General features: G+C 35.0%; 1 protein-coding gene across 1 annotated transcript; it reads left to right on the top strand.

The window, feature by feature from the left end:
- Window positions 1–530: 530 nt before the first annotated feature.
- CMAS (cytidine monophosphate N-acetylneuraminic acid synthetase) lies at window positions 531–18,248 on the top strand. The gene is made up of 8 exons (XM_037847823.1): window positions 531–848; window positions 6,975–7,117; window positions 7,271–7,426; window positions 11,683–11,816; window positions 13,570–13,664; window positions 14,030–14,201; window positions 15,020–15,173; window positions 17,666–18,248. Exons 1-8 carry the CDS (start codon window positions 589–591, stop codon window positions 17,854–17,856), a joined length of 1,305 nt encoding a protein of 434 aa, XP_037703751.1. The 5' UTR covers window positions 531–588; the 3' UTR covers window positions 17,857–18,248.
- Window positions 18,249–18,691: the final 443 nt, after the last annotated feature.

The following is an 18,691-nucleotide window of genomic DNA, read 5'->3' as shown; positions in this document are numbered from 1 at the left end:
TTAGCACCTAAAATCTCAGCAAGAGAAAGATTCTTTCTTTGCCTGAGTCTCCAGAAAGGACTCCAAACGGGCTCTGCTTGGACATATGGTTGTCCCTAGACCAAACTGTGTTCAGGAAGATGGGGTACTTCGATTGGCCAGCTCGGGTTACACACCCACCCCTACAATACAGAATATGTAAGAAAAAGCCCTAGCAGGTGGTAAATGCAGAGGTGTTAAGTAATCTCCTGGAAAAAAATGAGTCAGGATTATAGGAGAAAGATGTAGCTTTAAAACATAAATTTTTAAATATAAAATTAAGTTGTGTTACAGTGCATCAGGTGTGCAGTAAGAAACCCACTACAACCCTTAAGCAAAAGATTTAGCACAAAGTTTGAGGGCCGCCAGCAGAGACCCCTCTGTCTAGAGGGCCAAGGCGAGGCGATCACGAACTACAACTCCCGGCGTGCCGCGCGAGGGGAGGGTTGTGAAGGGCGTGGCCAGGAGCAGCCACTTGTCAAGAGCGGGCGGGGGACCGGGTGGCGGCACGCTGAGGTGGCGGGGGAAGAGCTCCCGGATGTGGAGAAGCTGGGGAGGCGTGGGAAGAAAATGGACTCGGTGGAGAAGGGGGCCACCACCTCCGTCTCCAACCCGCGGGGGCGACCGTCCCGGGGCCGGCCCCCGAAGCTGCAACGCAACTCCCGCGGCGGCCAGGGCCGAGGTGTGGAGAAGCCCCCGCACCTGGCAGCCCTGATCCTGGCCCGGGGCGGCAGCAAGGGCATCCCCCTGAAGAACATTAAGCACCTGGCGGGGGTCCCGCTTATTGGTTGGGTCCTGCGGGCGGCCCTGGACTCCGGGGTCTTCCAGAGGTGCGCATGTGCGGGAGTGGGCGGTGCGGCCTGGGCGGGAGTGGGGGTTGGTGGGGAGAATCCGAAGAGCTGGGGGATCTGGTGGGGGCTTCACGGGAGGTCGCTGCTGGCCCCTAAAGGGGCGTGCAAGGTCCGGGGCGTCTGGGCCCAGGCCGAGAGTCTAGGGAGGAAGGGCTCCGGCTCCTTCCTTGTTACGTTGCTGCTAGTATTCGTGACTTGGGAAGGTTCCTGTATCCGTCCTTGTGAATGACCATCTGTAAAAGGGGGAGATTTCCTCTTCCCAAACGTCTCCATTGCCCGGGTCTCTCAGGGGAAAGTAAACATCTGCGATAATACGTGAATTTCTTTTAGAACGAGGTCTCTGGCGCTCCCCTGTTTCTCAGCCTCTGATAACCGCTTGGTGCTGATTGATTAGGGAGGCATCCTGTTCTTGATTGGAGTGGGGTGTCAGGACTTGCTAGTTTCGCCCTCAGCTTCCTGCTCCTTTCCTGACCTTTGCAAAATACTCTAAGCTATCTGCCTGTGAGTCAGCACAATCGAGAAAGCTCCCTACGTTTGTACATAGTTGAGAGACAGTGGAAGATATAGAGCTGGCTATTTTATGACGTTTGTAAATGATTTTTATTATACCTTTGAAGCTTGTCTGCCCTAAGGACAATTTTAATTGTGCATAATTTTTAGAGACATTATCATATGCCAAGTTGGTCAGGAATTAGAAGTTAATGTCATTGATGAAGAAGGGAAATAAAATTCTGTGCCAGCAATGAATTTGCACATAATAGTTTCATTCAGACCTCTGAGTAATTATACTTGAATTATCAGTTACCTTGGAAAGTAAGTTATTTTAACCTTTTGATGATTGGCTTTTGGTTTTTAAAGAGATGATTGTTTTTGAAAATGATATCAATATATAAATAAATGATTTTTGTTTAACCAACCTTGTTTAAAAAGGAAATACCAAAAAAAAAAAAAAAGTATAAACTTACTAAGTTTCTCAATGTTTTAATCTAAAGGAAGCCCTGGGTGGAGCTATGCAAATAGGAGCTGGCACCCAGGAGGTAACACTAATGTAATAGGAAATGTGCAAAGGAGAGATAGAGGAGGACTCAGGGCTTTGGTGCAATTCAGTAAACATTTACTGAGTCCTAATTTGTGCCACACATATTCAGGAGAATATGATTAACGCAATATAGTTTTTGTCCTTGTGAAGTTCACAGACTTCGGGACGTTTTTATGAAATAAACTCAAGATTAAAATCAGACTAGAGAACAAAACTATCATTTAAAGCTCTTTGGTTGCATGTGTTAAGCCAGGATAGGGGTTGTTTTGGGTACAAATTCAAGGGCAAAAAAAAACCCCAATTCATTCATTCAGCAGATACTGATTGAGTACCTATTATATGCCAGGTACTGTTCTAGGTCCTGGACCAGGGATGATAGCAGTAGCAATAGAGTCGGTCCTAGTCTCATGAAGCCTGCATTTTAATAGGAGGGACAGGTAGTATATGAACAAATGAATATATGCTGTATCAAGTGGTGATTGATATTTTTAAGAACAGCGAAGCAGGGTAAGGGGGGGTGCACTTTGCCATCAGGATCTTCTGTTTCTTGGTTCTTCTAGAGAGGCTCTTCCTTTATGGGGTCTTAGGTGATTGTACCCCTCATATCCTTCCAGATTTAAGTCTAGTCAGAAAGAGTTGCTCTCCTGGCAATTCTAACAAGGTTTCATCATGTCTCAGTGGTCCCTGTTCATCCTTGAACTGGTCACTATGGTTAGGAGAACACAGTGTTCGTGCTGGCACCATTTTTGGCTACATCTTTCACTCTTGGAGCCAGGGATGCAGCCCTGCTGAAAGCAGGTTCATCTAGAGAAAAAGTGGAGTACTATAACCAAAAGTGAGGGAGAATAGATGTTGGGAGTCAAAACCCAACAAATAGTTGTTATGGCAGACATTGATTGGAAAATACATGCATATATAAAATGATTGGAAAATATATGCATATATTAACTAATGATTCTCCTATTTCCACTTAAGATGCATTTGTGCAAAAATTCCATAAAAGAATAAATGGCTCTTAAGTCCAGTCTTCTTCTGGACCAGGTAGTTGTATTTAATACATCTTGAAGAGTTAAAGCTCATTGACAAAGAAGGATGGTATTTTATACTTCTTTGAGCTAGAACTTGTAGCTGTTACCAAATCAATAATAATTAAAAGAAATAAAAACACTTCTCTTAACTAGCAAAAAGAGCATAATCTTTCTAAATCTGCCTTCTCTAATTTACAATATTGTGTAATAATGCAATTTTACTCTGTTCAGTTCACATGCTCCTGGCTCTCTGGCATCCTTTCTAGGGATTTGGAAAGTTTAACTCAAAGGGTGATAGAAGGAATTGGCACTACATCCTTCATGAAGCCTTTGCTGATTCTCTCAGTGAAAAGTAATTGTGTCTTTTAATTGTGCTTTACCGAGCAACTGTTCATACGTTCAATGTGTGCCTTATGTCAGGTGGTAAGAGCATAGGCCATGGAGTCAAACTGTAGGAATTTGAATTCCAGCTTCACATGTATTAAGTGTGCAGCATCAGGCAAATCACTGAAACTTCTCTGTGCTTCAGTTTCCTCATCTGTAAGATGGACTGAATTGTTTTCCTCAAAGGCTGGCTGAGAACTTTAAGTGAGATATTATTTATATAGCCCTTAGAATAATTGCCCTGCGTATAGTGTGTGTGATCTGTCATTCACATTTTTCTCTTTATTGGAGGATTTTACAATCTTCATCTCTTTGTGCACCAGCTCCCTTGCTTGTAAAATGAGAAAATTTTAATGATCTTCAAATTTCTTTCTAGTGCTAACATTCTTTCACTTTGAAGAGTTAATGGGAATAGGTCTTTATTCTCTATTTCAGGGGTCGGCACACTTTTTCTATAAAGAGCCAGATAGTAAATGTTTTAGGCTTTGCAGACCAGATGGTCTCTGATGCAGTTACTCAACTCTGCCATTGTACGTTGTAAAAGTGGCCATAGATAGTACGTAAATGAATGAGCATAGCTGTATTCCAATAAAGCTTTTACAAAAACAGACTGAGGGTTGGGCCAGATTTGAACCAGGTCAATCCCTGCTCTACCAGATGAAAAACTTGCAAACAGATAACTATCTTATCTTGGTATATGCTTCACATGCTTTCTAAATTAGACCCTCAATTAAAATGGTTGATTTGAATTTAATTGACTTTTTTTTGAAGCTACAGGAGGAGTTTGGAACACCTCCTCTGCTTCCCTCCCTCTCCTTTGTTTTTTTCAATAAATACTATTTGAAAAAATTGGAACAAAGTGTACCTGCTGATTTAGCAAGGCTAGAAGATACCTTGGAGATTATTTTGTTTAAACACATGATGCCACTTGAGGCAGATTTTTCTGACCTCAGAATCAAAGCCAATAGTACTTTTCATGGTTACTACGCTTTGTATACTGACTTGGATAGTTAACAGTGAAGAAAAATGTTGAGATACATTTTTCCCTGTTAGTTAAAGAGGTATTGTTAGAGCTGTCTTTGTAGGAGCTTGGTTTTCAATGGTGGATTCAGTGCTTTTGTTAAGAACACCTCAGAACTAGTTGAATTTTAAAATATTGCCTAACACACCTGTGAAAAATAAACAAAGCTTTCATTTCTGGGGTGTGAGTTTATGATTAACGAAAGACCTGTGCTATGCTATTTTCCTTAAAATGTCAGTTCATGATTTGATATGACTGTAACAGACATCATGGTTGCTATTCCTGTCCATCCCGTTAGAGGTAGTATAACTTCGTTTGAGGTTAATGCCACTGCCATTTAGTCGACCTGATTTTAGATTTTATTAGGCCTGTTTGTTTACTTGCTTACGTTCTGTCTTTCAGATGCCCCTTCACCAAAGAAAATTATTTGCTCAGTCCCTTTAACAGTGTATGATCACTATATTTTAATGGATAACTACAGGGCACATATAGAATGCTATTTTCATACCATAGTGCCATTGCCTTACATAGTACATACAAATTAGGTACTTATGGCCTTTGGACCTTTGAAGATCTGAAGGTAGAACTTCGGTTTTCCTTCCAGCAGATTTGGGGTGAGGATTAAATGAAAAAGTGCATGTTCATTTATTACCACTCTGATTTTATTATTTGAATAGCTTAACATTTATTAAATATTCTAAGTGGTTTATATTTAATCCTCACAACAACCATATGAGGTAACTACTATTATCATTTTTTTAATGGAAAATTGAGGCTTAGAGAGTTTATGAAGTTGCCCAGGATCTTATAGCTAGCATGTGGTGGAGCTGGGATTTAAACCCTTGCGCTCACAGCCCATGCCCTTGACCACATCTTCTTTCATTCATTCAACAAATATATATTGGGCATCTCTTATGTAGCAGTCACTATAAAAGTACTTTATAACAAATAAAACTTCTTAGATGTTAGTTATTATTTAATTGATTTCCTATCTCTCTTTCCCTAGTGGTTTAAAGGGAATTATAGTGCTGTGTCGGTCTCAGTCTCTACCTATAGGCCAAGAGCTTCTCAAGAATATGCACTGTACTGTATACATTGTAATATCCTCAGTGTCCAGAGTAGTGCCTAGGACAGAATAAGCAGTCATCATCATTTTATTAATGAATGAATGAAAAAAAAAAAAAAAGAAAAAAAGCAAGCAAGCAAACCTCTTCCAGAATAGGTCTTATATACCCCTATTATTTATTTACCTTGTAAGCATTTCAAGAAGATTACTGAACCCTAAAGTGTTGAATTTTTGTTACAGCAAAGATCAGGATGATAAAGTAAATGGCTTCAGTAATTTATGTCAATTAGTGACATCAATTTAAAAAAAAAAAACCTCATCTCCTTTGCTTTTACTGTTCATTTTGCACTCTACTCTAATTACCATCTTATTACCTTCCCTTTGCCTTCTCTATTTTAAAAATTCACTGTTTTTTCATTGGTACTTCATTTTGTTACATAACTTTGACTGTGACATTTCTCCAGTGAAATATCTGTCCCCAAATTATTTCAGAGTTCTAGATGGAGAAAAACTTGGGCTTTTCTGTTCTGTCTCGCCCAGAGGAACATGACTAGATATCATGAGACACTTGACCTTTAGCCAGTGGTGAACAGAGCATCTTGTTTACCAGATTTTCTTTCATCTTTTTTTTTTGTTTTTGGCAATTAACTTTACCCTTTGATATAAACCCTCCATCTATATGAAATGGAATAAAAAAAGAAATGAAATCCAGAGCATAGACATTTGAAACATGTGGTTTCTCTTTCCCTCAACAGATGTTTAATGAATTGGGAGTAAAGAAAACATATTGTAATGCCAAAGACTGTGTAATTCATTAAAATATATTTGCATGATATCACTATTAAAATATTGTGGTTAAAGTAATATTCACATCTGTTTCCAGTAACAGGAATTTGTAAGGATCCAGGAAACAAAATTTCAACAGAGTGGTATATCTCCCTAAAAGAGCCTTTTCCTCTTAATCACCTTCTTATAAGTTTAATTGGGTAACCATGTATATTTGGTTAATAGAGCTGTTAAACTAAACTCTCCTAGCTAGACCATGTCCTTCATGTCTATAATTGTTATCAGTGGCTGTAACCAGGTTAATTCTGTATATATATACTCTCTGTTACTAGCAAAAAAAAAAAAAAAAAAAAAAGTTGGATTATATGATTATTTTGAACCAAGAGTTGTGCATTTTAGTTTCTTTTAAGCATCACTCTTTTAGCTTATGGCTTGACTAACCCAAGTCAATTTTTTTATTAACAAGTGTATTAAAATACTTTATGCAATATTTTGCATTTGGATGGAGAATAAGAATCAGTATATTCCATTTTTATAAAACTGTATGTAGGGCTTACATAATAATACATTCTTAATACAGACATTTAAAAATATTTTTAGATACAAAATGCTTTATAGTTTAATATTACTTTTAATCTGTGTAATTATTTTGATGGTACTAAAAACTATTCTAACGTTGTGTGAGTTGTATTTTTGGAATTGTAAAGCTCTTTTTCATCTTTACTGATTTCTTTTGGTGATTTGGCTGTTTTATTTATGTATTATTTTAATATCTTAACAGTGTGTGGGTTTCAACAGACCATGAAGAAATTGAGAATGTGGCCAAACAGTTTGGTGCACAGGTTCATCGAAGGAGTTCTGAAGTTTCAAAAGACAGCTCTACCTCATTAGATGCCATTGTAGAATTTCTTAATTATCACAATGGTATGAGTTTGATTAATAGTTCATTCAAAATTTTATGTAATTTCCAACTTGTTTATCATCTCACAAGACTTATTTTAACATTTGGATTTAAGATCTTAATATTGCTTGCTAAGAACTTTATTTTGTCCTTTTCATTTCTTTTGTCTTCTTAAGAGGTTGACATTGTAGGAAATATTCAAGCTACTTCTCCATGTTTACACCCTACTGACCTTCAAAAAGTTGCAGAAATGATTCGAGAAGAAGGATATGATTCTGTTTTCTCTGTTGTGAGACGCCATCAGTTTCGATGGAGTGAAATTCAGAAAGGAGGTAAATAGGAAACACTCACTAAAGAGTTCTGAAAGACCTCAAGAATAAAATTGTAGAATTGTGTTCATAAATTTGTAACTCCTTATATAAGAAGGGTTTCACAGGGTTTAGTAGGAGCCTGATTTCTAGCCAGATAGGCTAGCAATATATAATAAGGAACAGTATTAAACAAATAGGTTAACCTAACCTACTTGGGGAAAGGCAATGAGATTTCTGTTAGGTGCACTGGTATTTGTTGAATATAGAACAGCTGGCCTAATTGGCTCTAATGTGTATGATTTAAAGGAAATAATAAGGAAGATGGAACTGGACAAGGTACAAAGAAGAGCAAGTAAAATACAAGTCTATTGAAAATAACAATTTTTCAATCTCAAGATGTGAATTTCAAAGCCAATAAAGTATATTAATGAATGCATTTATTGATTGATTTTATTTGGTAAACATTTATGTGTCTTCTCTGTGCCAGGTTCTCTGTTAAGCCGTATGTTATAAAATGTTAAATTTATTCACCCATTCTCAGAAATAAGATCTAGGACAAATCTATTAAAGCGTAAAAAATGGATTTTAGAAGCAAATAGAGGAAGCCTGGTGTTATAATGAATATTGAGCTTTATGCTATATGATTAAAAGTGAATAGATTCAAGAAATATCTAGATTAAATAGATGACAGATCCATAAATGAAAGATCCATAAGTATTTTTAAATAAAGCTAGGAACGTTGTTTGAGGAAATATCCTTTAAAGTTAAGCATGAATGTTAGGGACAGTAGCTTTGCCTTTTCCTGTGATATATTCCCTTGGAACCACTGTCAAACAGAATGCTGTTAATGGACAATGACTCTGAATCAGAAATTATATTTCTGTTCTTGTGTTCTTCATTTATAAATCATTACTGCTGGCAGTGCTACTGGATTAATTACTAACTTAAAAATTATTCCATTTTATTTTCTATAACTCTTACACTCTTTTTGTGGTCATTACTCTAGAGCTGCACTGTCCAATATGGTAGTCACTAGCACTGTTAGCTCTTCAAATGTGGCTGGTCCAAGTTGAGCTGTGCCATAACTTGTAAAGTACATTTTGGATTTCTAAGATTTAATATGAAAAAAGAATATAAAATATCTCAATAGTTTTTATATGTATTACATGTTGATAATGTTTCACATATATTGGTTTAAAGAAAATAGATTATTAAATTTAATTTCACCCATTTATTTTTACTATTTTTTAATGTAGCCAATAGAAAATATAAAATTACATGTATGGCTTCCATTATATTTCTATTGGATAGCAAAGTTCTAGCAATTACATTATGCACCCTTAACATGTTATAGTCTACCTAAATTAGTATTTTACTTCACAAATAAATAAGAACCTCATGACAGGATGGTTTTCTTTAACCCCTACCTTTTGTACTATCACATGATCTATTTCTACATATGTTATAACCCTACAATACATTGTTATATTTTAAATAGTTGATAGGCTTTAAAATTATTTAAGAATAGTTATTTACCTATGCATTTATCCTTTCTGTTACTCTTCATTTCTTACTGCTAATAGGTGCTTCTATCTTCTGTATCTGTTGATAATAAATTCTCACAGCTTTTGTTTGTCTAAAAATGCCTGTAAAATTCGTCTAGGCTGGGCTCTTTTTTTTCCTTTCATCATTTTAATATTTTAATATTACATCTTTTGAAGATACATCTTTAAGATGTTATCCCATTACCTTCTGCCATCCATTGTTTCCTATAAGAAACCAGCCATCATTCTCACTGTTGTTTCCCTAGATGTAATGGGTCATTTTTCCTCAGGCTTCTTTTAAGATCTGGTCTTTATCTTTGGTTTTCCACAGTTTGACTGCCATATGTATGTTTTCTTTGTGTTTATCCTGCTAGGGTTTTTCTGAGCATCTTGTGTCTGTGGGTTGATATCTGTCATCAGTATTCCCAAATTCTCAGCCATTATCTTCAAATATTTCTTCTGTCATATTTTCTTTCTCCTCTCTTTCTGGGACTCTAATTTATATCAATATTAGACAATTTTATGGTTTCCCACATGTCTCTTACAATCTGTTCTGATTTATTCATTTATTTGTTTATTTTCACTCAACTTCATTTTGGGTAATTTCTATTGACTTTCTTTAGTCATATTTTCTGACTTGTTTGGTGCACTATAAAAACCTATTCAGTGAATTATTAATTTCAGGTACTGTGTCCATTTGGGTTCTCTTTTAGAGATTCCATTCTCTGTTACAATTCTCCATCTCTTCATCTTTTTTCTCATCTTTCCTTCTAATTTCTTCAAATATTTATGATAGTTATTTGAAAGATGTTGGTTACAAATTCCAACATCTGGGTCATTAGTATTTCCATTTATGTGACTGCTTTTCTCGATTATGGGTCACATTTCTCCTTCTTCACGTCTCATATTTTACCATATGCCTGACAGAGATGGGGTGTGTATTGCTTTCCTCCAAAGTGGGCACACCCTTTTCTGTATCAAGCAGTTTGAATAGGGGTTGGCTGGGTTGAAGCTTTAGTTAATTTGAAGTCACCTCTTATCCAGGTGTCTTGTCAGATCTATCTTGTATGTATTGCTGACCCCTCCTGCTTATAGGACTTTGGGTTCTAAGCACCACAACACTGTAGCAACTCTCCCTGCCTTTCCAGCTCATTCCCCAGTTGGGTGTGACACAGCACACTCAGCAGAAGTGTACAGGGGGATTCATTGGGTGGGATTTCCACAGATGTCAATTTGTCACTCCAGTCTACAGGGCCATTAAAAGCACCCTGGTTTCTCCTTACCCTAGAGGAGTCCCTCTGCTTATGCCAAGCTTGTCTTCCTTTCACTCCTTGCACATGTTCAGGAAAGAAAGGAAGAAAGCAACCACTGATCTTTGATCACCTAGAAAGTGATTGTCCTTTCTTTCCTTTTCTTCAAAGCATGCCTTGAATTATCTAGTTTGTTTATTGGCTGTCTCCACTCCTAGGTTGCAAGCGACATGAGAATAGAGACCTTAAGAGTCATGTTCACTGCCCTATATCCAGTCCCTATTCAATATATATTGACTGAAAATTTTTCCTAGATTATATGAAACACGAGTTCAGCGGAAGATGGTCTAGTTAGAGGAATAAGATAAGATTATACCTAGAAGCCTTTATACACAGAAGTGACGGCCAAAATTGAAGAAAGATCTGAAGAATCACCAGCCATAAAATACAAACTTGCATGCACACCAGTACACATCCACACACAAATTTTGGAGAAATTCAGCGAAAAGGCAAGGGAATCCCTATATACTAGCATGGAGGGCCTCACTTACTACATCATGTTATAATCATTAATGTTCATATTGCCAAGCCTTCAATATCAAAGCTAATTTAGTAAATTATGTTTAGTATTTTTTAACTACTTATAAAAAGGTATAATAGATTACACAAACATTTTCATCAGTAGAAAAGTTTCAGTAATTTAATGGGGAAACCTTTAGTTTTCTGGAATAATTTCATCTCAGTCACAGTAGGTAAATAACATGCACTACATTTCTATAGAAGCAAATAGTGAGAAATAGATTAGCGAGTTCAAGTATTGAATATGGGTAATTTTTGACAGGTTCAGTTCTTTTTAAGCTACTTTAAGGTTGCCTTGATATCCTCCCAGTATAATTGTATAAATACCTTAAAATTTTAATTATACAGAATTCCTCTATAAAATACTTTTTCTATGCTTAACTGTTGGAAGGCAAAGATAAGTCACCAAAGTTATTAGGGATTTTGTTCCTTTTAAAAAGTCCTTTTAGTTATTGTTTTAGTTTTCCAGGGCCGCTTTAACAAAGTACTGCAGACTAGTTGGTTTAAACAACAGAAATTTCCTGTCTCACGGTTCTAGAGGCTAGAAGTCCAAAATCAAGGTGTCAGCAGGGCCATGCTCCATCTGAAGTCTGGTGGTGGCTTGCCACCAAGCTCTGCCTCCACCACAGAGCCATCCCTTTCTCTCTGTCTCCACATCAGCCATCTGTGTCTCTGTCAAAATTTCCTGTAACTCTCTAGTCATACTGCACTAAGGCTCACCCTAATTAGGACATGAACATTTTGGGGGCGGGGGAGGGGAGTGGTTAAACAATCCCTAAAAGTTACTTATCTTGATACAAAAATCACCTACATTCTGAGTTCATTTTTATGTCTTTTTTTTTAATTACTAAATGAACACTAACTGTATTCACTAACTGGACTTACTGTACCTTTCTGCTTTCAGTTCGTGAAGTGACTGAGCCTCTGAATTTGAATCCTGCTAAGCGACCCCGTCGACAAGATTGGGATGGAGAATTATATGAAAATGGCTCATTTTATTTTGCCAAAAGACATTTGATAGAGATGGGTTACTTACAGGTTTGTGCCTTTGTTTTGCAAAAACCTTTTAAACCTTTTTATATGTACACTTCGAGTTCTAGAAAGAAGTATGTCACACTTCATAAAGGAAAATAACCTCTAGGGGAAAGGCCATAACTTACAAGATTTGTCATCGAGCCATTTACTCTGCTGGCATACCCTAGTAGGGATCTTTGGAATCCTTTCATTAAATATGCAAGGAATTCTGTTACACCATAGAACTGAGATAAAAAATGAACCAAGTACTGCATATCCTACATGTCCTACTATTCATATTATTCCACTCAAAACTCTTTTTGTATTATGTGTTTGTGTTAGTGTTAGGTTGTGCTAATGTGGTTGAAAAACTTCTATTTGCTTTAAAAACAGTGAAAAAAACCAGTGTAGTAGAAGTGAAATAGCACCAATTTGGAAATCAAGAAAAACAGATTCTAATTCCAACTATGTCTTTACCTGTGTACTCTTGAATATATTGTTTTATCTGTTCTAAGTCTTATTGCCCTTATTTTAAAACAAAGAAAGTAGATGTCTCATCTTTAGAGATCTCTGATTGCCTACATAGTTGTATCATATAATATTTAATTTCAATTATAGCTATTTATTCAGCACGTACTGTGTACCAAGGACTATATAAACACTTTACATGAGTTACCTCAAGTAATGTGCATAGCAGCTTAATAAAGTAGCTATTTCTATCCCAGTTTTACAGAAGAGGTATTTGCGGCTCTGAAAAGTGAAATGTTTTGTTTAAGTCAAAAAACAGCTATAAATTATAGTTAGGATTTGGATTCTGTCCCTATGCTACTCAAAAAATAGCATACAAAATTTAAAAAATAATTAATTAACAAAATCTCCACACTCTAGTAAAAATTCTAACGTGACTCATGTTCTGAAGGAAAAGAGGAAAAAATATTTTTTCCAATCTTTTGGTCAGTGTATAGACAAACTTTGAACTGGCTATTTGGTAAAGTTTGAATATCAAGGATAATTATATTTGACACATATAGATACCTCTCTTCCCAAGCTCTTTTCTAAGGGGCACTGTGGTCTAACACTTTGCTAAAGTCTGAGGAAAAATGAAATTTCTGATCATAACAAGATTTGTGGAAAAACTGGTAACTTTGAAAAATGGAATTTTCCAGTACCCTGGTCATTCAAATAATTACTATCATAGGAAAAGCTTCTCTTGCCCCCATGTCCTAGGATCCTGAGACTGTCTCCTTGCCCACATGTGACCCAGATAACTATTGTCCACTCCCATCAGTAATTCAGGGATCCAAAACAGTTCTGTACAACAGATGCTATAGTTACTTTTCCTCACCTGTCTTGCCTCTTGGACAGCTGCAAATTGGGCAGAAGTTCCAAAAACCTTTATACCACTCTAGGATGATGGTAGGAGAAACTGCCATACAAAGGGGGACACAGGATTTTCACAAAATTCCTTGTAGTCAGAATACTGGAGGGTGGGTATTATTTCTGCTTTTTTCAATCTTAGAATAAATAAAAATGGGGAACTTCCACAGTATAGATGGGATTTGAAGATTTTTAATGTTCTTTGTTTTGTGGTTTGGATATATGGGAACAAAAAGCTTTCCCCTCCCAAGAAATTCTTATGTTATATACCACTGAATTTTCTGGGCTATCCATTTTTCTCAGTACCATGGAAATGAATTTAATGTTCTATATTATAATAAGTTCTTTGATATGTGTGAATTAATTAAAACATTACTCATGACATTTATTCTACCTTTAGGGTGGAAAAATGGCATACTACGAAATGCGAGCTGAGCACAGTGTGGATATAGATGTGGATATTGACTGGCCGATTGCAGAACAGAGAGTATTAAGGTATAAAACCTTATAGCCTTTGCACTAGAACCTAACTTATTGTTTTTAGTAGCTATGTTTAATTGTACTTCTAGACACTAATTTCTGATACTCCAAAGATCTTAGATCTTAATAAGTAGTTTGCTTATGTGGAGAAGACATGTATATAAAATATGCCTTTAAATGGCTAATTCAGTAACCCAAGAAACACGTTGTCTGGTTAGACCACATTAATTATAGTTTTTGCACTGTAAGTTGAGGAGCATATGTGAAGTAAAGTTGAGCAGTGTTTCTTGAATGATTGAATAGACAGTGGGGTTTTACTGTATTAGACGGAGTGATTTGTAATACACTTATATTCAGAGGTCTCTTTTGGTTCCTTTTAGATTTGGCTATTTTGGCAAAGAGAAGCTTAAGGAGATAAAACTTTTGGTTTGCAATATTGATGGATGTCTCACCAATGGCCACATTTATGTATCAGGAGACCAGAAAGAAATAATATCTTATGATATAAAAGATGCCATTGGGATAAGCTTATTAAAGAAAAACGGTATTGAGGTATGTGTGCCCTGAATACAGCAATAGTTTATTTATTAGATTTTGATTCAGAATCAAAGAACATGAGGGGGAAATAAGAGATTTAAATTTTTAGTATTACATATTAAAATACCTGAAATTTAGGCTGCAAATACCTAGAAAATTATCATACTATTTACTTTTAGATGAGTAAAATTAGGAATTTGTTAATCAACAAATAATATTTCCTGTGTATTCAATAAGTATAAACATTATTTTAGATAGGAACTATCTAATATTTCCCACAGGATCTTGCAACAAGAAAGATTTTCTAGATAATAGATGTCAGAAGTTACAAAAAGGCAAATACTCTTGTGAATTTATTAATTGCAGCTTATTCTTAGGATTGAAATTTTTTAATTCAAAATAGCTTAATACTTAAGTGTATTTTCAAAAATGAAAGTTAATGTGATTTCTTATAATTCACTAGAAATTTTAATTATGTATTGATAAGTAGCACAAGAGACAATTTAAAGACTTTCCAATGGATAAATTGAATTATAGAAGTATCTGGGGTTAGTATCAGATAATTATGTTGTATTTTTTACCTGTAGGTAGAATCCTTTCCACTGTAGAAAACAGTATGTCTTTGACCTTTCTCTGGACTATCAGAAATAAAATGTTTTAAAGCTTTATCATTTTTAATTGACAATTAGTTGATTTTTCTTAATTGGTCCTTGAGAAGGTCAAAGAACTACTCCTTTATGACTTGCATTATTTACAAGGTTTTATTTTATTTTGAAAGATTTCTGTTCCTTCACTTTCTCATTTTTTCTTTATTACTATTATTATTTTTAAAGGTGAGGTTAATCTCAGAAAGAGCCTGTTCAAAGCAGACACTCTCTTCCTTAAAACTGGATTGCAAAATGGAAGTCAGTGTATCAGACAAGCTAGCAGTTGTAGATGAATGGAGAAAAGAAATGGGCCTGTGCTGGAAAGAAGTGGCATATCTTGGTTAGTATCTTGTTTTTCAGCCATAGTAAAATGGACTAGGATTTTTTGTTTTTAAGAAATGGATACAAAATAAGAAAAAAAAAATACCCCTGATTAACATAATTGTAGGGAAATAGGAATGCTCTTATACCACTGATGAGAGTATTAAATTGGGACAGCCTTTCTGGAGGTTAATTTAATTATATTTATTAAATGTAGCCTAGTAGAATGACTAGGAGCCCATGCTATGGAATCAGAATACAGCACTTACTAGCTAATTTTAGTAAATTCCACTTTGGTGTCCTCATTTTAAACTGGAAATGTTAAGAGGGCCTATTGTCATGGTATTATCATAGGGATTAAATGAGATAATCTGGATAAAGCACTTAGCAGAATTTCCAGTATATGGGAAGTATACTATGAATATTTTTTGCCATTATTAAAATGTACATACGTTTGACCCCCAAATTCTAATTCCAGGAAAGAAATTGGACAAATGTTCTAATAGCAGGGGAAAAAAAGAACCAACCTAAATGTCCTGCAAACTGGAATATCCATAAAATGAAATATTATGCAACCATTAAAAACAATGCTGTAATCTATCTTTACTGACATGGTCAGATGTCACAATAACTATTTTACTTTAATTTATGTATCAGGTGCCTACTATATATAGGCATGGAGTTCATTGCTGGACTACTGCTTAAGAGCTTACAGTCTAGTGGTATCAACATTTTAAATATTAAATTAATAATGACAACTTATTAAAATGCATAAGTACTATAAATTATATATGAAATATTTACAAGGGTAATACTGGCCTCAGAAAAAGAAACAAAGGAATGCTAAGGGAGCATATGATCTGGGGACTTCAAAAATAGCCTTTGAAACACATGTGAAGATCCAGTGGAGAACAGAAATACTATATAACCTTTGATAGAGAATGATCCAGTTTTTATAAAAAGAAAACAATTTTAATGGAACATATAAACAAATCCAAGCTACTTATTTATTATATGTGAGTTCTTAAGCTAGCCTCTCTAACCCAACATTATAATTCCATTGGAAGGATAAATGATGATAATGTAAAATGTTTAACAGAGTGCCTTCATACAATTGTAATGATAAGCATATCATTTACATAGGTAAAACTCTAGAATTATGTATGCCACAATGTAGTGATTATCCATAAGTAGTGATAATTAGGATGATTTTGATACTGGTGTGGGTTTTTTTTGTTTGTTTGCTTTTCTTTATTTAAAAAATGTTTCTACCAAGAATAGGCACTCCTTATGTAACATTAAGAAAACTATAAAAAGTAGAAAATAGAAAATCAAGAAAGTAAAGGATAGACTCCACATTTTTACTTTGAAAATCAGAACAGTGCTCTGTGTGGCACATACAAATGTATTCCTTAAAAAACATTGACATGCCTATAAGTAAAACTTTGTTAAAATAAACTTAGTTTGGGGACTGACTGTAATTTTCATCATCTTTCAGTGAAGACCACTCAAATTTCAATAGTAGTTAATAATAAAAGAAAAATTTTCAGTAGATAAATATAGAACAAATTTAAATCACATAAGCTCTTCTTAACCATTGTTTTATTTGTAGTATTTGGTCTGTAGTACAGTGATGGTTATACTCAGAATGGTGAACCTAAAATACTGAGAGCTTCTGAAATTCAGTCTATTAAAAAAAAGGAGGGAGGGAAAAGAAGTAATTATGTCAGTGTGATTTCAATGTACTTACTTTGATTCTTTAAAATGGTAATTGTTTTCAACAAATAAGCCACATAAAAATCAGAGGGAATTTTTAAAGATTAAAAGAGACTTTAATATATTGACCAAATGCAATGTATGGGCCTCATTGGGCTTCTGATTCAAATAAATCAACTGTGAAAAGACAATTCAGGGACAGCTGAGGATATTTGAACATGTATTAGGTTATTAGATGATATTAAGGAATCATTGCTGATTTTGTTTGATGGTATTGTGTCACTTAAAAAACTTATCTATTAGAGATACATGCTGAAGAATTTTGGGGTAAAATATGATGCCTCGAAATTCCTTTTTCTCTCCCTTTCCTCAAAGCTAGAATGGAGGGGTGGAAAAAATATTGATTAATGACAAAAACATCATTAATTATTTAATATGAATTTAGGGTTCTTGCATGTTTGAATTTTTCCTTAAAAATTTCAATAACTTGTAATTTATATATAGAATTGTTGATAATTATAATATGCATGGCAAGCAAAAAGTATACTCCATTCTCTAACAGATAAGAACTTATTTTGGATTGCTTAGGAAAAACCGTAGACCTGAACTTTAAAATACTTCTATATACTTTAAGGTATTTTTGTTCCATCTAATATTTAGTGTTCATACATGCAGTGCCTTAGGTCTTATTAAAGTTACCAGGTGTATTTATTGGCTGCTGTTGGCATTATCTTTTTTAGAAAGAATTTTTTTTGTCTTTTAAAATGTTTAATCAGTCTTTATCTTACTTGAAAGGAAATGAAGTGTCTGATGAAGAATGTTTAAAGAAAGTGGGCTTAAGTGGAGTTCCTGCTGATGCCTGTTCCAGTGCCCAGAAGGCTGTTGGATACATTTGCAAGTGTAATGGTGGCCGTGGTGCCATCCGAGAGTTTGCAGAACATATTTTCCTACTAATGGAAAAGGTTAATAATTCATGCCAAAAATAGAAAGTAGTATAATGTTGGGAAAGAAAATACAGCCTTCTTCAGCCATTTTGCTTTCATTTTTTAGTACAATTCCATGTGGTAATCTTACAGAGGGTATGATATGATTTGTGATATATCTTAAAATCTTTTAAAGAAAAGTCTTCTCAAATTGTCATTCCAAAACCTTCTGTGAAATAACTGTGCTCTACTTTTCTCTATATGCAAGATAGAAATTGATTATAGTTCTTTCTCAGATTTTTAGTAAATGCAAGTAAGAACATCATCAAAATTGATTTTGTATTGTACCCTGTAAAACTGTGTTTGTGTGCTTTTAATGATGCTGGTATTTTATTTATTTGGGGACAGTGTATCTGATAATATATCCCCTTCAATCAATTAATAAAATTACATTTCACAAATTTGATGAAAACTGCCTTGTTTCTATAGAAGAGATTTATAAAGTATTACTTCATTTCTTTTACACACTGACCCACACAGTCAGAGTGAGAAACAAACTACTGGATGATGTAAAGCGTCTTACTGTGCTTTATGTATATATAAGACATATATACAAATGCAGATATCTAAATAAATTCACATATTGTGATAGTTGTGTCATTAGTTTAGAGAAGGCAGAGTGATTCATTTGCAGTTACCTCTGATATAATTGTAATTTTGTGTACTGAATTTGACTTTCATCACAATTTTATAACTGACACAGATCACTCTCTTACCTGTTTGGATTCCAAGAAAGGGGTCTTACCTCATAAATGGGGACACATACCTGATAAACACTAACCATTTCCTGTGGTTAAATTGACATCTGTGTCCACTACAAAAAGATTTCATATAAAAC

The sequence above is a fragment of the Choloepus didactylus genome, chromosome 8, assembly GCF_015220235.1.
Source record: "Choloepus didactylus isolate mChoDid1 chromosome 8, mChoDid1.pri, whole genome shotgun sequence".
Classification (NCBI taxonomy): Eukaryota; Metazoa; Chordata; class Mammalia; order Pilosa; family Megalonychidae; genus Choloepus; species Choloepus didactylus.
Note: the sequence above shows the minus strand (reverse complement) of the source record. Positions and strands in the feature narration are given on the sequence as shown.

Bases quoted from the DNA above. Each gene is read 5' to 3' on its own strand.
- CMAS (XM_037847823.1), top strand. From the start codon at position 589: ATGGACTCGGTGGAGAAGGGGGCCACCACCTCCGTCTCCAACCCGCGG. The intron at 849-6,974 runs GTGCGCATGTGC...ATATCTTAACAG, and splicing joins GACTCCGGGGTCTTCCAGAG to TGTGTGGGTTTCAACAGACC. The intron at 13,665-14,029 runs GTATAAAACCTT...GGTTCCTTTTAG, and splicing joins GCAGAACAGAGAGTATTAAG to ATTTGGCTATTTTGGCAAAG.